This window comes from Equus quagga, chromosome 20 (genome assembly GCF_021613505.1).
Source record: "Equus quagga isolate Etosha38 chromosome 20, UCLA_HA_Equagga_1.0, whole genome shotgun sequence".
NCBI classification, from domain to species: domain Eukaryota; kingdom Metazoa; phylum Chordata; class Mammalia; order Perissodactyla; family Equidae; genus Equus; species Equus quagga.
The window spans coordinates 12,927,689-12,951,988 of NC_060286.1; the positions used below are offsets into that span (position 1 = coordinate 12,927,689).

At 44.5% G+C, this 24,300-nt stretch overlaps 2 protein-coding genes and 1 long non-coding RNA gene across 6 annotated transcripts in view; 2 read left to right on the forward strand and 1 right to left on the reverse strand.

Annotated features, from left to right (window-relative positions):
- LOC124231085 (pleckstrin homology domain-containing family H member 1-like) overlaps positions 1 to 10,272 on the forward strand; it is a 49,960-nt gene extending 39,688 nt beyond the window's left edge. The window contains exons 21-29 of the mRNA XM_046647738.1: positions 324 to 501; positions 1,051 to 1,206; positions 2,302 to 2,402; positions 3,143 to 3,284; positions 4,431 to 4,573; positions 4,704 to 4,833; positions 6,629 to 6,715; positions 7,009 to 7,155; positions 8,104 to 10,272. Of these exons, the coding sequence (XP_046503694.1) occupies positions 324 to 501; positions 1,051 to 1,206; positions 2,302 to 2,402; positions 3,143 to 3,284; positions 4,431 to 4,573; positions 4,704 to 4,833; positions 6,629 to 6,715; positions 7,009 to 7,155; positions 8,104 to 8,265 (1,246 nt within the window). The 3' untranslated portion in view covers positions 8,266 to 10,272. The remainder of the gene's footprint in view (positions 1 to 323; positions 502 to 1,050; positions 1,207 to 2,301; positions 2,403 to 3,142; positions 3,285 to 4,430; positions 4,574 to 4,703; positions 4,834 to 6,628; positions 6,716 to 7,008; positions 7,156 to 8,103) is intronic.
- Positions 10,273 to 10,288: 16 nt separating this feature from the next.
- On the reverse strand, positions 10,289 to 17,627 carry LOC124230927 (phosphatidylinositol N-acetylglucosaminyltransferase subunit H). Of its 4 annotated transcripts, none has more exons than XM_046647478.1 (4): positions 17,373 to 17,627; positions 13,160 to 13,369; positions 12,594 to 12,707; positions 10,289 to 10,946 (listed from the first exon to the last, which is right to left on the reverse strand). In XM_046647478.1, the coding sequence occupies exons 1-4, from the start codon at positions 17,550 to 17,552 to the stop codon at positions 10,854 to 10,856; spliced, it is 597 nt and encodes a 198-aa protein (XP_046503434.1). In that variant the 5' UTR covers positions 17,553 to 17,627; the 3' UTR covers positions 10,289 to 10,853. The 4 variants fall into 4 exon arrangements, with proteins under 4 accessions (XP_046503434.1, XP_046503436.1, XP_046503435.1 ...); XM_046647480.1 differs by having other exon boundaries at positions 12,594 to 12,641; positions 17,373 to 17,626; XM_046647479.1 differs by having other exon boundaries at positions 12,594 to 12,677; positions 17,373 to 17,625.
- Positions 17,628 to 18,345: 718 nt separating this feature from the next.
- LOC124230928 (uncharacterized) overlaps positions 18,346 to 24,300 on the forward strand; it is a 13,945-nt gene continuing 7,990 nt past the window's right edge. The window contains exons 1-2 of the long non-coding RNA XR_006886315.1: positions 18,346 to 18,385; positions 22,842 to 22,955. This is a non-coding gene — a long non-coding RNA (uncharacterized LOC124230928). The remainder of the gene's footprint in view (positions 18,386 to 22,841; positions 22,956 to 24,300) is intronic.

A 24,300-nucleotide genomic window follows, 5' to 3' on the forward strand; every position in this document is an offset into this window, starting at 1 on the left:
TGCCTGGGCTTCTCTGCATACCAATCCTGCTACACATGGATGTTTTGTGGGGACTCTGACGTGAAGCTACAATACCCCCAAATTGTCCCCAAGTTTTCATCCTCTATTGCCATGCTTTTCTGGCTTCTGGAGAAAATATCCATGCCAGCAACCTGCAGCATCTAAGACCTGAATGACAAATTAACACCTGAGACCCAAGTCTTCAGGGCTTTTTCACAGCCTTCCCAGCTGCAGGTTTTGTCCTGGCTGGTCTGGGTAAGGAGCAGGATGCAGGGATGAGTGGATTCCCTAGTATTCCCTTTTTCTTTCACCTGTCTTTTTAGAAATGAAACTGGCCAGTATGCCACCTATTGCCAGCGAGCAGTGGAGCGGACCCTGCAGACTGGGGAGCGGGAAGCCAGGCCGTCACGCATGGAAGTGGTGTCCATCTTGCTGCGTAACCCCTTCCACCACTCCCTGCCCTTCAGCATCCCCGTGCACTTCGCCAATGGGACTTACCAGGTGAGGAGGCTGGGCATGCTCTCTGTCCCGAGTCTTCTCATCTTACCATCCCAGAGGAGAACACCTTTGGGCCAGGTGGGTGCTAAGCCTCCTTAGGCTTGGCCGATTCTTAATAGGCAAACCAGCAAAAGGATGGGCCTGGGATTTGAGGCCAGGATGGGGGTCGTTAGCGCCAGTGTGGAGGGAGAAGAGAGTTTGAAACACAAAAGTGCTCCACTGTCTGATGCCTGGGAAATAGATCCTTTGAACCCACTGTATAAACAGGGAAGCTGAGACACTGACCAAGAAAGTGGCATGAGAAAGGGCCTCTGAAAGAGTGACAGTGAAGGAGGAGCAGAGCTTATGTCTGACTCCTGGTCACAGTGGGCAGGCCCATCCGTACACACTCAGCCTCTGCATGGGAATATGGAAACCAACTGTCTTTGGCTTTTGCATTCGCCCTTGCTCCTTTCAGCCAAACCTTTCCACCTTCCGGACTCAGACCCTCCATTAGTCCTAGTGAGCCCCACTCAGGAAGTGCCCTCTGGGACTAACACCTCTCCCCTGCAGGTGGTCGGTTTCGATGGCTCCTCCACAGTTGATGAGTTCCTCCAGCGGCTGAACCAGGAGACAGGCATGAGAAAGTCATCCCACTCTGGCTTTGCCCTCTTCACGGACGATCCTTCTGGCAGGGACCTGGAACACTGCCTGCAGGGGAGCGTCAAGGTGATGGCCTTCCCACTAGGCCAGCTGAGCCCCTCCTGAGCCACCTTGGGGCTTTGGGATTTTGGTGGTGGGGAAAGAGCCCATCTGGTGGGTGCCTGACTATTCCACAGCCTGTTTGGTGCTGAGCCCAAGATGCTCCCCTGGCCAGCATTTCTGTGCCAAACTAAAATGCACCCATATAGGCAGAGAAAAGTTGTTTGGGCCCTTGTCTCTGGAGAGAAGATCCCCAGATCCTTCCTCCCTTGAGTGGCTGAGCAGCATCCAAGGGAAAGCTGCTTCTCAGCTCAGTGTCAGAAGGACAGAGAGGCACTTCTCAGCAGCAGCCCCAAACGAACCTGCTGCCAGTTACGAACACACGGGTGTGGGTGGACAACTGTTATGCCCAGGCCCACTGGACACCGTGTTGTACACTGGCACCTATTTTACCATGTATGCTGTGCTTACAGGGTCAACCACATTTTAAGGAGGTAGATCCTTACAGTACCTCTGCAGGTAAAAGCCCTTGAAAGGGACTGAAGGCCTGTCTTGCACATACGTGGTCTGGTATTAGTGCCACGGGGGTGTTAAGTGTTTGTGGGAATGTGCTGTAGCACCTGAGGAGCATGAGTGTTTTGGCTCCAGTGTCTGCTTTCTTTATGGCAACAGGACAAAGGCTTCTATAGTCTTTTACCATTGCCTGGAAAAACTATGCCCTATATCTTCTTTGTAAATGTGCAGGTGTCTCTAAGTCTTTGTTACACAGTAGGCCTCTGGGTGTATTTGTTGAAGAGGAGAATAGCCGTCAGGGGAATGGAAGCAGAGCCAGTGATGTGAGGCCCTGGTTTTTGACTGAGGCCTGCCTAGCCTCCTGGGAGGCCCCTCAGGTGTTTGGGCCAGCGGAGGCAGCGTTCCATGCTCTACCACTCACGCCATGCACAGGCTACACCTGTCTGTCTGTCTGTGAGTGAACTGTAAGGACCTTGGGTCCCAGGAACATGAGGCCCTGCAGGTCAGCCTCCTGATGGAGGACAGTCACTCAACTCTACTGCTCTGGCTGCTCTGCCAGAGTCCAGCTCATCAGGGGCTTTTCTGACTTTCCTCTTTTGCCTCTTCAAGATCTGCGATGCCATCTCCAGGTGGGAACAAGCCCTGAAGGAGCTACACTCGGGGAAGTCTGAGGGTGGCACGCGCGTTGTGAAGCTGATGTACAAAAACAGGTCCTGAGCACTGCCCGAGGGTGGGGCCAAGCATGAGGGCTGCCACTGGGGTGCCATCTGTCACTTCCCCAACTGGATGGCCTCTCCTGGACAAGCAGGGGGTCCACAGATACAACACTGCATGGTGGTCATTAACTTGGGGCCCAGGATGGCTCTGCTGATCCTATGTGAGACCCTGGGCAGCTCAGGCTCTCAGTCCATGTACTGCAATGTACACACCCCCACACAACACACCTGCCAAGAAAACAGGCCAATCTTATGGGATGGCTGCATGTGTTATGTTATGACAGTGAAATTTTGTATGAGTACTAGATATTTAAGGCTAAAGAGTAAATAGCTTCTATACCAATTCCGGGAAATACAGTAGACATCCTGACTTTTTATAAATTCGAGGAAGAAAATTCCATCCCAGATATGTCCCCAGGCAAATAATTTCCATTAGTCTCTTGGAATCTTAACTCATCCAGTTCCCTAGTAAGCTGTGATTCCGGTACCAGATTCCCTCACCACATCCCCTAAGGGTAATGGTGTATTCAGAATTAACCATGTGCTGCTGGTGCTGTATCTCCTCTGTGCCATGCTTGGTTAAATTTTTCTGGAGGCAAAAGAAAATAGGCTCACAAATGGTATAAAAAGAGAAGTTTCTTTCTCTGGAAATCAAGATAAACAGATGCAGAGATGGCCTCATCCAGTTGGGATCCCAGCTGAGTCCTGGCTTCCTCTCACTCTCTTCCCTGCAGGCTGTACTTTCGGAGCCAAGTCAAAGGGGAGACGGAGCGCGAGCGGCTGCTGCTCGCCTCTCAAACTAGTGGAGAGATAGTGGCAGGGAGGTTTCCTGTCAACAAGGAGCTGGCTCTTGAGATGGCTGCCCTGATGGCCCAGGTAAGGTTCTGCTCAGGAGTCAAGAAGGTCAGGACACCCTTTGGACTCAGGTGGAATGTACCACACAGCCTGAAACATTGGAGACTGCAGATCCTGTGGTGCCCGAGGATAGGGCCGCCTTGCGGTCTCTGCTGTGAAGGGAAGCTGACTCCTGACCCAGCAGGGCTCCTCACTGCAGATACAGGCTATGTGCAGAGCTCTGCAAGTGGGATCCAGGGACCTGGTTTGAGTCCTAGCCACCTTCCCGCTGTGAATCTTGGCCAAGTCGCATTACTTGTCTGTGCTTTAGTTTCCTTTTCTGTATACTAAAGACAAAAATGCCTCCCTGCCTGCCCCCACAGGGTTGTACTAAGTATGATTCATAACATTGTGATAAAATTTGTACTTAGAACCGTCAAACATTATAAGTGTAATTAGGAAGAGGAACATGCAGTCAGACTTCAACTCTTCTCCCTCTGACCTTTAGGAGGCCGTCTTGCCAGAGGCATCTGGGATACCTTCATGGTTCCAGTGAGAAAGAGTCTGGATCTACATGCTGGAGAGGAAGGGGAAATGATAATAGTTGATCTTTATAATAATAAACATTTACTGAATACTCTATAGAGGGCCCTGTGCTAAACATTTTGTATGTCTTATCCTTGTTAGTTCTCATCCCCACTTCATAGATGAGGAAATTGAAGCTCAGCGAGGTTAAGTAACTTGATCAGGATTACAAAGCTGGTAAATGGCAGAGTTGGGATTTGAGCTGGGTGTCTGAGTGCAAAGCCCACGTTTGGAACACTCTCCTGTGCTCTAGGATCTATAGCATCTTCAATCCTGTATCTCAGATTTTTGGCTCAGAAGCCAGAATTTCTACATAGTTTTCCCTTGTCTGCCACCGATTAACTGTGTCTTTGGATAAGGCACTTAACCTTAGCTGCAAAATGAAAGTAGGTCTAGACAATCTCTAACATTCTGGGACCTTAGGATTTAGCATTGATGAAACTTGAGGTAAAGAGTCTGTTCACAAGAAGTGTTTTTCACATCCATTCACATACCCCCAATAAAGTAATGACGTAATGGTTTATTTCATCTCTCCAACAGCCCCACCCCCACCCCACCCACCTCCAGATCCTTGACCAGTCCCTCCATATGCTTCTACCACAGGTAGAGTACGGGGACTTGGAGAGGCCCATCCCGCCGGGCCCTGGGGGCACACACCCTGCCAAGGCTCAGCATCACCTCCAGCAAGTCCTAGACAGGTTCTACCCAAGGCGCTACAGACATGAGGCACCCCCTGAACAGCTGAGGTAGGTTGCAGCGTCTTGAGGGTAGTTCCTGTTGGGGAGGCCTGGGCTGCAGAGTTGGGGAAGGCCTCACAGCTTCAATGAAAACATGTTGGCACTTCACTGGCACCTTCTCTCCATCCATCCCAACCAGGCACCTGGCAGATCTGCTGACCACAAAGTGGGCAGCTCTGCAAGGCTGCTCCCCTCCTGAGTGCATCCGCATCTACCTGACAGTGGCCCGGAAATGGCCTTTCTTTGGTGCTAAGCTCTTTGCTGCTCAGGTAAGTGCTGCTGGTTTCCAGAGCAAGCAGTGGTCACCACACCCTAAATTTCTCCTGGAGCTGCTGTCCCCATCTGCTCATGGTTGAGCCCGTCCAGGCTGCAGCCCTGCCTGCAGACTAGAAGCCAGCAGGGGTCACTATCTCCACCCATTTCTGCTGCCTCCAGATTTCCATGGTCCAGAGCAGAGTTGTGATCATTGCTTTCGGGCCAGGATTATTTCTGAATGACCCTCAGCTTTCCTTTTTTGACTTCTTTCTCAATGCTCCCCCTGAAAAAAAAGATAGGATCAACTAATTCACACACAAGGGTTCAGCCTTGATAGCCTGCTTAAGAAGGCTTCCACTTAAAAAAAAATTTGAAAGATAGAATAATGTATAACCTAAACAAATACATGTCTACTGACTTGGCATGGCCACAGGGGACTCTAACTGCACAGGCAACAGTTAATATCTCCTGCATGAAGGCCAGGTGGCTGGTAGTGATTTCAGTCAAAACTTTTCTTCACTGGGTGTCTGGTGTGCACAAACTTTATACATAATCATAGTATCCTGTCCCTGAAGTTGGATCATGATCCTGTTCACTGAAGGTACAGAATAGACAATAGACATTCACTCATTCATTCAGCAAAGAATTGTTGGGGCCAGCCCCATGGCCGAGTGGTAAAGTTTGCATGCTCTGCTTGGGCAGCCTGGAGTTTTGCCAGTTCAGATCCTGGGCGTGGACATGGCACCACTCGTCAGGCCTTGCTGAGGCAGTGTCCCACATGGCACAACCAGAGGCACTCACAACTAGAATATACAACCATGTTCCGGGGGGGAGGAGGGGTATGGGGAGAAGAAGAAGAAAAAAAAAGATTGGCAACAGATGTTAGCTCAGGTGCCAATCTTTAAGAAAAAAAGTTGTTGAGCTCCTACTGTGTCTCAGGCCTTTGTGCTGGTTGTTTGAGGTTACAGGAGGTGAGTAAATCAGACACAGTCCTTGCCTTCATGGAGCTTCGCATTTAGTGGGGGAGATAGACATTAACCAGATAATCACAAATGTTTTCCCTAAATATAAATAAATTCTTTTACAAGCTGTCACAAGTGCTATGAAGGAAAAGTACAGGGATGTTATAATGGCATATAACAGGGGGACCTGCTTAGTCTGGGAGGTTGGGGAGTTTCTGAAGAAGGTGACTTGTCTGTCCGTCTCTCTCCCCAGCCTCTTGGGTAGGAGGGAGAGGAAATGTGGATTGCCCTACTGCAGCCCTGGCTGGGAAAATTAGTCATTCCAGGAACTGTCCACCAAATGGTCACTTTGCTCCCTGGTAGGGCCTAAAGCCCATAAGATTACATTCTTGCTTTCCTATTTCTTTTACAGTCCCTAGGAAATTGGTTGAAGCAACATGCACTTCAGCTGGGAAAGACCTTGGTGGAATGCTGTCAGTTTCTGAGAGCTAGGAGAAAACAGCCTGTTCTCCATGCCTGTGACAGAGCCGCTAGGGCTGGCCTTTGTTCTGCAGTACAGAGCTTCCCAACCAATGTCCTATGGCAGGATGGGCTATAGGTTCTCCAAGAAAGTGATCCCCTCCCTCCTCAGGATAGTTCACAGGTGGCCAGAACCCCAAGGCCAGATGCCTCCTGTCTGTTTGCTTTAGCATGCTGTACAAATACCATCTTTTATGTTTTCCAAGATAAGGAAAAGGTTGGAAATTACTGCCTAGCAGATCCCTGGATGTGCCTTCTTCCTCAGAAAGCTCTTATGGTTCAGAATCTAGCTATGGATATGTCTGATGGGATTTTCCTGTTTCCCCAGCCTGCACAGCTGTCTTCCAAGGAGAATGCTCTGGTGTGGATTGCTGTGAATGAGGATGGTGTCAGCATCCTTGACCACAACACTATGGTATGGAATGAGGGCTGGCTCCCTGACCCCTCCTTCTCCTGAACAGTGTCTTTTCTTCTCCTCTCTGGACTCAAAGGCCTGAGCTAAGTGGCCATGGTTCCCCCCCCCCAGCACTGCTGTCCTCCAGACAAAGCTTATAGACGTTCAAGATGTAGTTCTCCAAATTATGGCCGCTTTAGAGTTCTCCCTTCCTGGTTAAGGCCTCCTGTGCCCAGAAGAGGCAGGGGCTGCTGGCTCCTGGCTCAGGAGGCAGGTGGAAGGTTTCCCCAGAACTAACTGGCTCTTTCCCACAGCAAGTGCGTGTCACTTATCCCTACTCTTCCGTGATGACCTTTGGTGGTTGTCGGGATGACTTCATGCTTGTGATTAGATGCAATCCAGACCACAGCTCTGGAAAAGGTCACATTGAGAAGTTGATCTTCCGGATGGCTGCTCCCAAGGTGGGTCTGACAGCTGCTAAAACATTTTACTCTGATCTGGTATGATGAGGCAGGCTTGGGAGCTTAGAAAGGAAGCTGGAATTATGGAATTATGACAGTACTCTAGAAGGGCCCTGTCTCAAATAAAACTTGTCACCTTGTCTATAGTCAGTGCTCCAAAGGGTTCAGGTGGAGTCTCATCTCAGCAGTCACTGTCGAGCTGGTAGATGAGGGGCTGGCTGAGGTGGGGAACTCACTCTGGTCCACCTACTCCTGTGCGCTTCACATTGTCTTTTTGAGTTCTCTCAAGCCCAAGCCATGCAGACTTGAGTCAGGTGCCCATCCGTCCTTCCCCTCCTTGCAGCAGGCCCAGGGCCAGGGCCGCTTTTTCCTCAGTGCCAAAACTAGTCACAAAGTGGGACAATCTGCACATGCTCCCCCTTCCTTGTGGTCTTGAAAATGGTCCAAAGACCTCTTTTGCTTTAAAGGCTTTGTTCCTTCTCAGTACAGAGAATGCTGACTAGCAAAAATAACCTAAATTCTGATTTATAGTTCCTGACTCCCTTCTGAGTAACTGGAAACCCTGTTGTTTCAATCCTAAAGTTGGAGTTTGCCAAACCTCTTTCTCCTTTTAATACCACCTCTGCCAAAGGAGAGGATATCCAGAGCCCTTCCCTTCCTCCAGGGAAGCCCCCTTGGAGATAACCAGAGGGGAATATTGCTCTTCCTGTCCTCAGGGCGGGGTATGGTCTATCTCAGAGGACCTCCAGACCAACAGGTGCCCATTTCATTGGGCCTCTGAACCTCACAGTAATAATCCCCTTTGGACATTTTCTCCTGGGTGGGTATTTTAAGAGATAAAGAAACTGAACCCGAGGGAGGTTATGTACCCAACATAACAGCTAGTGAGAAAGTGACAATTCAAGCCAAGGCTAGTTCAATTCCTTGGTTTCTCTGTTGTCTCCTTAGATTGCAGAGGCAACCTTCATCATGGCCAGCTACATGAACCACTGCTCTGCAACTGTGAACCCACCCACCAGCCCGCCTGCTGCCCGCCAGCCGTGGGAACTGGATGGACGACAGTTCTTTCCTTCTGTTCCACGAGCTGCCAAGGGGCCAACATTGCTGTGAATATTCCTCCTGCCCCTTCCCCCCCCCCCCCCCCACCTGGTGCCTCTAGGATTAGAGATGTGCATCCTGGGGAAAGATACTACTGTGATGAGTCTAAGAGCCCTCCCTCCAACCCCCGACCCCCACCCCAGCCCCGGTTCATTCTGTGAAATGTGTCTTTTAGTGTCCCTGAAGCCTTTACTCTCTAGGTGCCTTATAGTCTGTTTCAGGGCCCAACTTTTAAAAATCCAGACCCAGTAAAAAAAAAAACACTTTTTTTCCCAAGAATACTGAGCTCTGGATGCTCTCTAATTCCAGGAACAAACAGGTTCCTGAGGGCCTCAATGCTGTGAGTCAGGGCTTTCTGCACTGATACTCTCAGGGAGGCCAGTGCTTTTTATATCGTATATGGTCCTTATGTGGGGATTTATACTTGAAGTTTTCCCAACATCCCTGAACAGCATAGGACTAAAATTTCCCGTTCACCTGAACTCTGACAAAGGCCTAGAACTCACTAAAACTGGGCTTCCTTTCCCTTCCCCTACTGCAAACGAATAGGCACTTGTAGTTTTGTAGTGCCCCTTCTGGGGCAGCAGCTCCTATCACTGCAGGACAAGACGCTGTCCCTGCTGAGACTGACGCTGATCTCCCTCACACTGGACTGTCAGCCCAACTGAGTACAAGCAAGGGCAAGGGGTAGGTCCATCCTGACCTCTCCCTGTCTCATTTAATGACTGGACAGGGCTCAGTGAAGGCTGTGCTCACTACTGTAGGACGAGGTGGTCATCACTTTTCCCCCACTCTTTGAAAGACCAAGCAAATGTGCTCTGCTTTTTGCTGCTCTGTGATGCCACCAAAAATGAGTCAGAAACAGAAGACCCCTCCAGGCACCTGGGCTCTTCAAGACTTCTGGCGAGCTTCCGCTGGAATTAGTTCGAGGGCAGAGGGCACATATGTGGTATCTGTCCTAGCCTAAGAGCATCAGGTAAAAGAAACAGAAAGTTTCCTTCACCTTTTGTCTTCCTGATGATACCAGCATCCCCTCATCCTCAACTGAGACCTTCTGTTGAGTCAGAGGAGGTGATCTTTGTCTCTGCCCTCCCCTAACAGGAAAAAAAAAGACGAAAGAGTTCATTCATACTCTGATTTTCCAAGATTGGAGAAACTGTTTTATTTCATAGCCCTAAGGCAGTCTTACCATTTGTCAATACAGTGCTGAAAACTGTATGAGTTTAGCATACAAGAACCAAGCCTTTAACCCCAACAAAGTGTGTGTGTGTGTGTTGCACACTGCAAAAACTGCAAGGCTGGAACTAGTTTATCTGAACACCTCAGCTGCTGTAAGTGTCCCCGCTCACTCTTTAAACTGACAAGCATGATGAAAAAAAGCACAACAGAGTGTCTGCCTCTTTTAAATGAACTTGACTTTGCAAGGCTGGCAGTTTTACAGCTATCTCCCATTTCTGTTCCTGCCCTCCACCCAGGATTTGGGATCTAGCTGAGACATTTCTACCTCGAACAAGTCACATGTCACATGTCCCACAGGTTCCTCAATAACCCCCCTGGGGCTGGTGTAAAAGGCAGAAATTACAGCTCTGGTTTTGTAATATCCTGAATGTCCCTATGGTCAATGAGGATGTTATCTACCTGGGAGTTTTAAAAAAATATATGATCCCCACAAAAAAGTGAGGATGGAGCTGTGTTCATACTGAATTTGGGGGTTAAGCTATTTCCCTCACCCTATCTCCTTCCCAACCCTTCAGGAATCCTCCCTTAAAAGTTTATTAATTTTATACAGAAGAAACTGCCTTATAAACAAAGCCTTCTGTAGTTTGTGTGTGTATCCTTCTTTAACGTGTCTGGAAACCAAAGTTGAATTTCTGTCTGGCCTTTTGTCTCATCCCTCTTGGCAAAAGAAGTTTTTGAAACCATAGACAATGCAGCGTAACGGAAGGGTATTAATGTGCTTGACACCCATGACTGAAATGCTACCTTCATGTTTGTCAATAAAAAGCAGCTGTCTGTGAATCAGGCAATTATCGTGTATGTTTTGGAAGGAGATCTGTTTATTAAGAAAGTTGTCATAAATTAACCCTGTACAGAAAACAGGAGCTGGGCGGACAGAGACTAGTCTCTTATAGGATACTTTTTCCTGCTAACCAGTACCCGAAGAACTTTTTTTCTTAACTTCTATACAGAGGTACTAGGCAGTTGGAAATTATCTTTCTCAAGAGAGATCTGATATCACTTTCCCATTGTCTTGTTCCACAAATTTAAACAGAAAGTAAACCTCAACGTGCTTAGGAATTTTACAAAGTGCTTTGTGAACATTACTTTTGACATATCCTTTCATAAGGTCTCTCCTCAGTTGGTAAGGTAGGCAAAACCTTATAAGGGGAACGCTAAAATACAAATAAATACTTGGCTCAACATCACACAGTGAATTAGGTTTCCAGTCACCTTCTCTATGGTTCTGAGATCCACTGCATCCACACTGGTTCCTAGGACTGTGTCCACCTGATGGCTTAGAATACAGAAAATAAACCAGCCACTATGGCTTAGGAGTCATCTCCCATGGAAGACAATACTGGCCTTCTGAATGCTGGGACTCACGGGCTTGCTGAGGTGGCTTTCTGGTGTGCCAGGATCTCCTGGCAGCTCCTGTAGACTTCAATCAAGCAGTCCAGCCGGGGCTTGGCACTCTGAATTCCAAAGGGGAGAAATGCAGAGTCGGGATGAATGTAATAGAGTGCCTAGTGGTGCTGCCTCCATGTGCAACCTCAATCTCTCACCCACATCCAGGGGTCTAACTGGCATGAGTGTGAGTCAGAGAGGCAGAAGTTCAGGCCTCACAGCATCTTTCTGGGAGGAGTCCCAGACTGAGCCCACAGCCCAGCCTGTCAACTGTGTGAAGCTCAAAAGACAGTTTTTAATCTGTCTAAACTTCATGACCTCCACCTAAGAGCAAGCAAGAGGAATAATAAGGACAGACCCTCTCAGGAAACGTCACAAGCTGTGAAACAGTCCTCAGAGACAATAAGGGCAGTTTAATATGTAGGAAAAGCTACAGAGGGGCCGGCCCCGTGGCCAAGTGGTTAAGTTCACGCACTCTGCTTCAGCAGCCCACGATTCGGCTCCTGGGCGTGGACATGGCACTGCTCATTAGGCCACGTTGAGGCGGCGTCCCACATGCCACAACTAGAAGGACCCACAACTAAAATATACAACTATGTACTGGGGGGATTTGGGGAGAAAAAAGCAGGGAAAGAAAAAAAAAAAGAAAAGCCACAGAATGGGAAAAATATATGTGGAAAGCATATTTAATAAAAGTTTACTACCTAAAATATATAAATAGTTACAAATGCATAATCAATATTTAGATTCTACTTGATTAATAGAGGAGATGAATAGTTTAAAACAAGTGGAAATACTGCTAGGTAATACTTAAAAGGAAATAAGAAAAGTCTCTGTCATTTAAAGAGATACAAATTTAATAACTTTAAATTCCCTTACCTACATACTAAACTAAAAAATAGCTAAACCCACTGTTAACCAGGACTGTAGAAAAACAAGTACAAATTCCCCAAAGTATGGTAACGTTGTCCAATCTCTGGAGCCAAATCTAAAACACTGTAAAACTCTATGAAACTATTCATAAGCTTTAATAAAATAATTGAACTATAATGCAAAAGAATTTTAGCTTAGCTGCCTTAAATCCTTTGTGAAAAGAGAAGGGCAGTGAGGCAGAGTTAACTGCATACATAAATACTTTATATACCTATAAAGTAATTTATTATAATCATGTTTGTATAAGTGTTGTTTCATAAGAGCAAAGCAAAAAATAACCTGGGCATGATTTCAAAAACCAGCAATAGAGTGGCTAAATAAACTGATACTCGACATGATATAATTATTTAAAATAATAAGTATAATGGCCTTTGTAGATGCATGAAAATATGCATATTAGATTTAAAAAGCAAGATACAAAATAGTGTATAACAGTATGTATAGATCGATACCATCTATGTAAAATCATATAATGGTAGACTGACAGAGTCAAAGTAGATGAATGGTAATTTATAGGCAGAAGTTGCTATATATTTATTCTTTCTCTAAAATATGTATAAATTTGTAATATTTCTGGAAGCCTATATTTGCCTCAGAAAGGAACTTCTGAAATAACTAAAATCCTAATTCTCACTAAAAATAGCTGTCAAGTATCCTCAAATACTTTACTCTTCACAACAAAAGTTTCACATTCCTACTGAACATAAGTAGCAATGGATATGCAGACTAGGGGAAAGGTGGAGGACTTCTTTGGAGAAGAAACTTCAGTGTTCTGTGCTCACCTGGAAGACAGGTACTACTTGAGATATCCCATGTGGTTCCACTGGATCCTTCAATAAAATGCAGAGGTAGTAAATGACCTTCTGCTGTAAGAAAATAAACCAGATAGCCGAGATCTAAGTGAAACTCATTTTGTTTTCTTTTTCTTCAAGGGATGGCTCAAAATTTTTTCATAAATGGTTATCTCTAAGTAGTAGAACACTTGATAGCTTTTGAAGTGAGGGAGAAGTATAGTCTCATTCTTTAAATGAAAAGAGACAAAACAACAACCAGAGATGATTTTGAAGCTGGGTTAGAAACAAGTTGAAATGCTGACTCCCTATCCATGAAAACCCACTGCATCTCTTTAAAAATAAAGGGACGTTTCTTTTCAATATAAGTTTCACTTTTATCGTTTATAGATATGCCAGCTAAAAGGGAAACACTGCAAGTACTAGAACAGAGAGTCCTCAAGTTTAATTCTGTGACATCAAATACTTTAGGTATTAAGACTCAGTTCAGATCCAGGCATACCCCATAGGCTGCCTCCTCCAGAGAGGCCTGTAATACTTACCACTTAAATACTTACCATGTAAATAGCCTCATTAATGACAAGATCCTTCACCTTGCCCATCTCAATGAAGGTGGTACTTTCTTTGCCTGAGGCATAAGATGAAGTCATCTGGATGCCAAGGGAATCAATGATTAAGAGAGTCTCCTGATCAATCTTCACAAAATGGAGGTAACCAAGCAGGCCTAAGAGGGTGATGAAGATGGCAGCAGAGAGGATCATGCTGTTCTAAAGAGAGAGCCAGACAAAGGCGGTAAGATTACCAAATGGTCCTCCACATATATCTCTGCTGTTTAATACATCAACTCCAGGCAATGCAGAAAAAAACCCATTGTTCTGCTTTGAGTTGAACAGATGGGAGGAACATCCATGGAGGAAGAGGAAATAACTTTTATTTGGGCTCTGAAGTGCTATGAAAGCATGTGATAAAATACACCCACACAAATAATGGATAAGTGTGGGGAGGAGGACCTCCATCAGGAAAACATCCACCATTACACCACTCTTGAGGTTTCTCTTCCAAAATTGCAACTTAAGGACTCAGATCTTTTCTTCTCACACTCCATTAGTAGACTATATAGTGCAAAATCATAGACTGAACAATAAAATGCTTAGCACAGTGTAGGAGACAATACTCAACAGCCACTCCTCCTTCCTAATTGAACTTGGAGTGAATCATGATTGGTTCCTACTCCTTCTGCCAATGATTGGTTTAGAAATGGACACAGACAACTCCGGGCAATGAGATGTGAGGGGAGGTCTTCTGGAAAAATAAGTCCATCTTAAAAAGAGATCTTTGGAAGAGAAGGCCCCTTCATACAAAGGTTTTAATGCCTGTAACTACTACAGTCTCTGCCGGACCATATGGAAAGCTAGGCTGAGGACAAGTAGAGTACACCAAGGGTGGAAGCAGTAAGATGAAAAGAACCAAAAGCAACTGAGTCACTTCTAGAGTCCTCCTACTTCCTGAATTCTTGTTTTGTTAAATAATAAAGATCTTATCATATAGGGCTCTTTTCATTATTTTGGGTTGTGACTAAATCATGTGTTAAGGCAGGCTGACTGACTAACTGAAATGACTAACTAATGTATTAAGGGCTCAAAAAATGGTATTTATTCCTTTGATTCTAAGACACATTTACAACCTTTTAACATTTCTGAAGTTGAAATGTGTTTTTTATTGATGTATGTTTCTTTCATGTGGCATTGTTTTCTTTTTTTCCAAAAAGCTATTATTTAGAAGGATGGCACAGAAAAAAAAATCCTTGATGACCTAGAATCAAGAGATTCAGTAATTTACGAGTGTCATTCCTTGAGGGAAGGAAGTGTCTTACTATTCTTTATTACTGATAAGATGCCCTCTTTGACCTAACTCTAGTCAAGCTCTTCTAAACCTTCGGCCTTGGCTTCCATCCTTGTTGGGCCTGCACTGCCCAACAAGTTGTAGCAAGAATCTTGCTAAGTCAGTTTAGAGAGAACCCCCACTCTTGCTATCTGATCACCCTGGCCTGCCTTCAGCAAGAATCCTGTCAGGTCAGTTTAGCCAAAATCTCTCTTTACCCCCACCCACCCCCTCCTGCTCCTTGGCTATAAATTCCCACTTGTCCGTGCTATATTCAGAATTGAGCCCAATTCTATACTGAGGTCTCTCTTCTCCTACTGCATTGGTTTCTGAATAAAATCTGTTTTTACTGCCTTAACTACTGACCGGCTCTGGTCTTCTTTGACAGTACCTTTCAACTTTCTTCTACCTAGCACATAGTAAGTATTAGATCAGGGGTCTGCAAACTATTTGGGCCTGAGATCTGTTTTTGTCTGGTCCACCTTGAGCTAAGAATGGTTTTTACAATTTTTAAAGTGTTGTTTAAAAAAAAGAAAGAAAAAGAAACAAAAGAATATGAGACAGAGACCTGTAAAGTCTAAAATATCTACTATTTGGCCTTTAAAGGAAAAGTTTGCTGACTTCTGTGCTAGATAATTATTTGTTGATCAATGAATGGAGGATGGAGAAATCTATGTGCTGGGTCTCTGATGATCCAGAAATATCTACTTTGAGTTACTTAAATGCCCAGTATCTAGTACAGTATCTTGTACATAGTCTGAACTGAATAAGCATTATGGAAGGATAGAGAGAAATAAAATTCAGTTCTGGCCCTTAAAGATTTATTAGAGGCAAGACTAATACATATAAAATATTTTGGGAGAATACCATGATACTGACAATAAGTGCCTAAGAAAGGGTTAAAAGAGAGAGCCAGAAAGAGAAAGATTAAAGCACACAGGAATATCCCATGAAGACTTCCAAGGAAGCAGAATTTAATTGGTGCAGAGGAGGTGGCGGCTATTGACAGATATACTTAGTTGAGAAAAGGGGGAAGAACATTCCATGTTGGAATAAATAAGGTAAAAACTTGGAATTTTAACAGAACTGTGAATTCAAAAACTGGAAGGAAAGAAGGGATAAAGAACAGTAAATGCCTAGAGAATCTGATCCATATCAGCTTTTCAATAAGGTAATCCCTGCCCAAAACTTCATTACTACTTGCATTTTTTATACTTCCTTCGTCTGTCTGAAATTCTAACAATTCAATATTCATTTGGGTTGAAGTTAAGCCACGTTTTAACGAACTCCTCATGAGATTTCTTCTCACTCCTAGCTGAGATTCATTACTCTGACGAATAGTTTTGAATGGGGGGGAAACATAAGAAATTTTGGTACACAGAGCCCTTAGGTGTCACAGTGGAGTTTAAAGGAAGATGAGGTTACTGAGTCCTAGGCGCTTGATGGGGGTAAGTGGGATATACTAGGATGAGAGAGATGAGTACAAAAGGGACTGGCATGAAAACAAACTTCTCCTAATTAAAAAGGTTGCCTAAGCAAGCCCTCCCCAAAGAGGAGACATCATAATATAGTGGAAAAGAAAGGGTTTCAGAGTCCGACAGGCCTGGGTTTGAAGCCCAGATACGCCATTTACTAGCTTTGTGATTTCGGATAAGTTTACTCTTTCTGGGCTTTCCTTTTCTTCTAAAGTTGAAAGGAGGCATTCAGTAAAGCAGCTGGCAATTAGTGGGCATTTAATAAAATATCTGTTCCCTCCTCCTCACATAAGCACATGGTCAGAACGCAGGCTAGTCTTAAAATTCAACTATATTATAAATTAAATCTTTTTTATTTTGAGGGGGAAGGACTATCCTGGCAACTGAGCCATTTCAACTGACTTACGAACAAACTTTTCAATACAATTTGGTACAAATTACGGCAGTCTTAATTCTGCATATATCTATGCTAAATTACCATGCTCTCAAATAGGCTCTGATGGAAAAAAGCTAAGGGATGTACTAATGGCAACAATATCCAAATTATAGAAATAAATAGCCCTGCTGCACTTAGTTCTGGTCAGATCACTCCTAGAATAATATATTCAATTCAAGGCACCATATATGAAACTAAACTCATCCTGAAAAGGGCAATTAGGATCGTTCTTTTTATTTGAGGTCTATCACAAAGCTACCCCTTGTGACCCTCACTATACTGTGAAGCTGGCATGGCAGATATTAATTCCACTTTAGAGATATGTGAAAAACTGAGGCTCCGAAAATAGGATTGAGTCTGGAAACTGAGCATAGGAACCACTCATCTCTGAAATTTCATAATTCTTTGGAAAGAACTTGAAGTTGGGAAGGGAGGGGTAAATTGCCTTGAAAAACAGAGATTAGGAAGAACCAAAAAAGCTGCTATCAAGCTCTTCAATAACTCGTGTGTGTGTATATACACACGCACACACATTGTGGAGGCAAAGACAGTTTCTAGAAGACTATATAAGACATTGCTAGCAGTGATTCCTCTGAGGAGTGGAAGTGATGGATGAGGACGAGCCACTTAGTTCTCTGAACTCTTGAAACTGAATTACTATGAGCATGGACTCAGAGCACGTGTAAGTTAAAGTTTTAGGCTGTCGCGCACAGACAACAGGTATGCGGGGTGGAACCACAGAGCATGGCAGCGACCCCAGACAGGGGTAAAGTACACGAGCACAAACTTCAGTAAACGTAATGAAAAGAACTGTCCGGCAGCGAAATGGCGTCCCCAGAACCAGCGACTTCTCGCCCTCCGGCCCTACGACGTTAGGAGGGTTCGGCTAGAGGTCCGGGCTCGACCCTAAGACCCCAAAGGCCCTTCCAAACCCAAGCCCCCAACTCCGAACTCGGGGAGGGGCCGACCAGCCTTTACCTCGCACAGGGTGAAGAGTCCGTAGGCCGCTAGCCACACGGTGCAGGTGACAGCGGTGAGCGAGCGCAACGAAAGCCGAGGGCAGCTGACGCAGAACTCCCGGCAGGATGGGGAGTAGTAGCGGCGCTGCAGAGCCAGGCGACCGCCGCAGATATCCGAGAAGCTCTGCTCGACCTCCATGATCCGGTCGCCCCACCCGCCCGGCCGGCGCCGCTCTAGCCCGCCCGCCGCATCCTCTCGCCGGCTCTGGACCCACTTCCGGAGAACAGGGTTGGCCACGCCCCTCCCGGCGTTCCGCGCAGCCGCAGTTGCACGCCGACAGCTGTGGAATGGTCTTGCGGGTTCAGGTTTTCGCGCCTGGGCTCGCCGGGGATCCTGTGATTCTCTACTCCAGAGATTAGTAGGAGGCCAACAATTCAGCAGTCAGATAAAAAATGCTGTTAACGTGCTTTTGCTTGACAAACTGTTATCTATTTCTAAGCCAGAGTGCTCCCCAAGAAGACAGTCCACAGGTATTCATTCATTCCACTTATTCATTGCTGCGACAGGTAGTTTTTAGGTGCTGAGGATACAGCGGTGAACAATATTGACAAGGTTCCTGCCTTCGAGTAGTTTCCTAGTAAGAGAAACAATATGGAAATAATTTCAGAGAGTGCTGTTAGCAGTAACGTGACGGGCGGGGTGGCTTGGGGACTTGCAATTAGGGCAGTCAGGAAAGTCTCTCTGAGGAAAGACACAGGAGTACAAGGATGAGGATCCAGACTGGTCATGGGGAGCTCCGAAGGAGGGATCTGCTAGGAAGGAGGACCAGGAAAGGTAAAGCCCCCAAGGCTCGAGCAAGGTTGGCTGATTGGAGGAATCGAAAGGTCAGAGAGGCTGACGCAAGGGGAACGCAGCTGGAAGTAGGGGAGCAGGTAGGGGTCAGATCCAGGAGAGTCTTGTAGGAGCCCGGTGAGGAGTTTGGATTCCACTGCCTGGGCGTTCTCTCTCCCAGACCACACGTGGAGCACTGAGTAAGCAGACAAATCCTGGCTGGGAGGTTAGCAAAAGGGGAAGATGCAAACGGTATGGATAATAAAATTAGTAAAATGAGTAATAGCGGCCTGTGGGTTCCCTTTTTTGACTTCGGATGTGGCCTGAGAGTGTTTGTGTGGCTTCTTAAAAGAGTTATGGTGCTTCAGCCCTGAGGCAACATCATGTATTAAAGAATTGATCCCTTTGTGTATGAAGGTAAATGGCATAACGGTCTTACCAGTTTTAAGTCTCTCTGATGGAAGTCAGGTTTTGTTTCTCCATCTTCATCCAGAATTTTGTTTCCCCCTTTTTTTCTAAAGGATTTTCTTCAAGTATTGCTTTGTTTTCCCAATTTTATTTCTGTACCTTGAAACGTACCAAGCAATACACCCTTCTCATTTTTGTAAATATCATGTGATGGTTTTTATAATTATAAAAGTGATGTTTGCTTATTGTGAAAAATTTGAAAAATACAGGAAGGGGAAAATTTAAACCACCCATATTTCCACCAGAGATAAACACTGTCAATGTTTTGGGGAAACCTCTAGTCCTGGAGTTCTTAACCTGGGCTCCATGGATAAGATCAAAATTTCATCTTTTGTTTCATTAACTTCTAACTGAAATTTAATTTCTTTTAATTGTGAATGTAGTAACAAACCAATTAGTATTAGTAATACTTGTGATTTTTGTCACCAGTAGAAACCACAGATATTTTCATTTCATAATAATTGTTAGTGATATCAAAATGTTATTTCCACTCATCATTACTTCAAAATTCCAGTAATTATTAGACCCACTACTAGGGTCTTGTTATTTTATGTGTCAATATAGACGTTTAATAACATGTTTAGAAAATACTTTGATAATATTTTAATTCAGTTTTCTTTGGAGTCCTATGTGTTTTATTCCTTTTAAATCATTATTGTGATAAGGAGTCCATTAGGTTTACCAGACTTACAGAGGGTCTGTGGCACAAAAAAGTTTAAGAACCTGTGCAGGCTCAGAAGTTTCACAACTGTAGAGTCGTAGAAAGAACAAAAGACACCTAAATGTACTTACTTTTTTTGAATAATTTGGGCTACATAGTGTGGTCATATAGTTCCACAATCTCTATAACTGCTTTGCTCTGTCAGATCACAGCGTCATCTTAACTGTTACGCAGTTTGATTCCTCAGTAGAAATGGAAACCTATGTATTTGCCATTCACCTAGATGCCAACTGGGCTATCAAGTGACGAGCTCTCTTCACCATGACTGTAAAAACAGCAAGGAGTGATTCTTTTAGCTCTCAGTGTTGGATTCCAAAGTATTCACAGACTCAGAAGTTCAGTGGACTATGTCAGCAAGGAAGGGCAGCTAATGAAAATAACTTAGAACCTCACAGTTGGCAGGTTTCTCCAAGGACGTTTGATGTCTTTTTGCAGGGTCGCTGAAGGAGTCTCACAACTAATTCCCTAGTGAATTCAGTTGTGGAGAAGCAGAAGAAGGAAGCATGAGAATCATGTGTACTCTTGCATTTGTTAAGTTAGGCTAACTGCTATTAAAAACACACACACACACAATTTCAGTGGCTTAACAAAATAAATATTTATTGTCTGTCTGCTGTTCCTGTGGGTGCTCCTGGTCAGATGACTCATAATTTTTGCCAAGTGGTGATTCAGAGACCCAGGCTCCTTCTCTCTAGTGGCTACAATTCCTTGGGGCCTCCTATGGTCCTCTCCATTGGCTCCTCTCCATCTGGCCAACAGATGAGGGGCAAGAATGGAGGATTGTGCACGGGAGGGTTTTATGACAGAGTCTCCCACCCACTTTCCACTGGGCCAGAACTCCTTAACATGGCCATACCTAACTTCAAAGGAGGCTGGGAAACGTTCTGTCAGTATGCCTAGTGGGGAAAGAGAAGTATGATTTGGAGAATAACTAGCCCAGTCTTTGCTGCACTTTCCAAAGAGTTCTAGCCACAAGAACCAGGGAATATATTTGAGTGCATTGAGTACTGTGATGGCGCTACACAGGATTAATCTGACTTACTTTTGATAAGATGGGTAGTTATTTCTACAGTTGAAGGTATTCTTGGAAGCTTAACGTCTGTGAATATGAATGGTAAGAAAAAATCTAATCAAAGAATTCAGTTAACTTTTTATTTTTATGGCCCATGCTGGATTCTTAAAACTCTTCTGTAGAACCTTCTTTTAGTATTTGCTTATACTTATGGATTGAGTAGTAGTTCTAAGAATACTGTCTTATGCTGTAGTTTTTATTCTATTTACTTTTTTATGATGTGGCATTAATGATTGCACTATTGTGTTAACTCAGAGTGGGTCTCCTATTCAAGGCCACCTACCCATAGGGGAGAAAAAGTAAAGGCCCATATAAGTTAAAAGAAATTGCAACTAAATAGGGTTTTAAAAAGAGACATAAACACCTTTCATCTTTCCTTGTTTAGAATTCCATTTTGATTTATCTGTGTAGTGTTTATGAGTGTATCTCTGTATAGCTGTTTTAGTGGTTGCTCTAGGTATTACATTATATATACACAAGTGTTTTAGAAAAAACTCAGCCTTCCTCCTGTGTTTCTCTTTTCGTCTCACACTGCTACCTCACTCACAACAACCAGCTGGGTGTCCTATGATTTAACTCAATTCTCACACTATCTACTAGTGTCAGATCCCACAGGTTAAGGGCTCAGTCCCACGAGACTACCTCCGACTTCAGATGCCAATTGCAAGTAGTAGGTTCCCCACAACCTCTGTCCGATGTGGCTACAAATTGCAGGTTGTCATGCTCTTGGATTTGATTGTTTGCTAGAACAGCTCACAAAACTCAGGGAAACACATTTCCAATTTATTATAAAATAAAGGATATGATAAAAGATATAGATGAAGAGATACATATGGTGAGGTATGGGAAGGTCCCGAATGCAGAAGCTTCTGTCCCCATGGAGTTGGGGTTCGTCACCCTCCCTGTACGTGGATGTGGTTACCAACCTGGAAGCTCTTCAAACCCTGTATTTGAGATTTTTATGGAGCCTGCATCATGTAGGCATGATCCATCATTAACTCCACTTCCAGCCCCTTTCCTCTCTCTGGAGAATGGGAAGCAGGGCTGAAAAATGCCAAGCTTATACTCATGGCTTGGTCTTTCTGGTGACCAGCCTCCATCCAGGAGTCCACCAAGGGTCACCTCATTAGAACAAAAGACACTGCTGTCACCCAGGAAATTCAAAGGGATTTAGGAGCGCTGTGTCAGGAACTGGGGTCAAAGACCAACTATTAGAACAAAAGATGCTTCTAGTGCTCTTATCACTGAGGAAGTTATATGGGTTTTAGGAGCTCTGTGCCAGGAACCGGAGGCAGAGAACTATATATATATATATATATATATATTTTTTTTTTTTTTTCCTGTTATCTCATAACAACTCTCTACTGGTATCAACATTTTACCAGTTCAAGTGAAGTATAAAAACTTAACTTCCCTTTACCCTTCCCCATTTATAATCGTCTTAATATTTTCTCTACATTCATTGAGAACCACATCAGACTGTGGCATAATTTTCACTTCAGCCATCAAACATAATTTAGAAAACTGAAGGGAGGAAGGAAAGTCTATTGTGTTTACTCATATTTTTGCTCTTTTGGGTTTTTCTTCCTTCTTGATGTTCCAGGATTCCTTCTCTTATCATTTACTTTCTGCTCAGAGAACTTCCTTTACCCATTCTTTTAAGATAGGTCTGCTGGTGACAAATTCTCTTAGTTTTCCTTCATTTGAGAATGTCTTGATTTCCCCTTCATTCCTGGAGGATATTTTTATTGGATATAGAATTCTGGATTGACATTTTTCTTTCAGCACTTGGAAAATATTGTGCCTCTTCTTTCTGGCCTCCATGGTTTCCGATGGGAAATCTCTCCCATTGGAAATCTCACATTTGAACAATTTTCCCCCTGTAGTCTTGTTTCTCCATCACTGCTTTCAAGAGCTTTTTCTTTGTCTTTAGTTTTCAGAAATTTGACTATATCTTGGCATGAATTTCTTTGGATTCATCCCATTTGGAGTTTGCTCAGCTTCTTGAATTTATAAGTTTAGGTCTTGCCAAATTTGGGAAATTTTCAGCCGTAATTTCTTCATTTTTTTTTCAGCCTCACTCTCTTTCTTCTGCCCTTCTGCGACTCTGATGACACTATTGTTAGGTTTTTTTGTGTGATAGTCCTACAGATCCCTGAAGCTCTGTTCATTTTTCTTTTTCAGTCTGTTTTCTTTCTCTTGGTCAGATTGGGTAATTTCTGTTGTTCTGTCTTCAAGTTCACTGATTCCTGTGTCTCCTCCATTCTTTTGTTGAGCCTGTACTTTGAGTTTTTTGCTTTAGTTATTATATTTTTCAGTTCTAAAGTTTCCATTTGGTTCTTCTTGATATCTTCTATTCTTTACTGAGACTTTCTATTTTTCCATTTCTTTGAAGGGTTTATAATCGCTGTCGAAGCATTTTTATGATGGCTGCTTAAAAATCCTTGTCAGAGAATTCTAACATCTATGTCATATTGGCATTGGCATCTATTGACTATTGTCATTCAAGGTGAGATTTTTCTGGTTCTTGGTATGATGAATGATTTTCATTTGAAACCTGGCATTTTGGATATTATGAGATTCTGGATCTTATTTAAATCTTCCGTTACAGCAGGCCTCCACGGACACTGCTCCAGTAGAAGAAGGGGGCACTGCCACATTACTGCCAGGTAGAGGTGGAAGTCCAAGTTCCCCACGTGGCCTCCACTGACACCTGGTTGGGAGGTGTTCCCTGTGACCTCTGGGTGGGGGTGGAAGTCCAGGCTCCCCACAAGTTCTCCATTGACACCACCGGCTGGTGCTGGGGGAAGCAGTTACCACTCAGCGGGGATGAAAGTCCCCACTCCTTACTCGGCCTTCTCTGATACCACCCCAGTGGCAGGGTGGGGCACCTCTTTATAGCCTGGCAAGGTAGAGGTCTACATTGCCCGCCTGGCCTTTGCTGGCAGGAGTGAGTGTGGGGCTGAAGTTTTTTCAGTAGTGTTTGTCTGGAGTATTGTCTAAAGTTTTCTCCCTTACTAGCTTGCTCCTTACTTTGTCCTTTGGCTAGAGGGAGTAGGTTTTCCTGGTTGCTGTGTTCTCCAGCACCCAGTCAGGAATATCTGAGGCAAAAAGAAAACCCAGGGAACACACTACTGTGTCATTCCGAGATCCCTAGCCAGCCTGTCTCTTCTCTCCTTCTTTCAGAGCTTTTTGTTTGTTGGTTTTATATAAAATGTCCAAGGACTTTAGCTGTTGTTAGTGGGAAGGATAGAGAAAAATATGTCTACCCTATCTTTTTTTTTTTTTTAAGGAAGATTGGTCTTGAGCTAACATCTGTGCCCATCTTCCTCTACTTTATATATGGGACCCCTGCCACAGAATGACTTGATAAGTGGTGTGTAGCTCCCTGCCCAGGATCCGAACTGGTGAACCCCAGGCCACAGAAGCAGATCACGTGAAATTAACTGCTATGCCACTGGGCTGGCCCCTACTCCATCTTTCATAAGTGGAATTTTCCTCATCTGTTAAAATTTTTTTTTTTTGGTGAGGAAGATTTGCTCTAACCTAACATCTTTTGTCAGTCTTCCTCTTTTTCTTGCTTGAGATTAGCCCTGAGCTAACATCTGTGCCAGTTTTTCTCTATTTTTTTTTTTTTAAGATTTTTTTATTATTTCCTTTTTCTCCCCAAAGCCCCCCGGTACATAGTTGTGTATTCTTCGTTGTGGGTCCTTCTAGTTGTGGCATGTGGGACGCTGCCTCAGCGTGGTCTGATGAGCAGTGCCATGTCCGCGCCCAGGATTCGAACTAACGAAACACTGGGCCGCCTGCAGCGGAGCACGCGAACTTAACCACTCGGCCACGGGGCCAGCCCC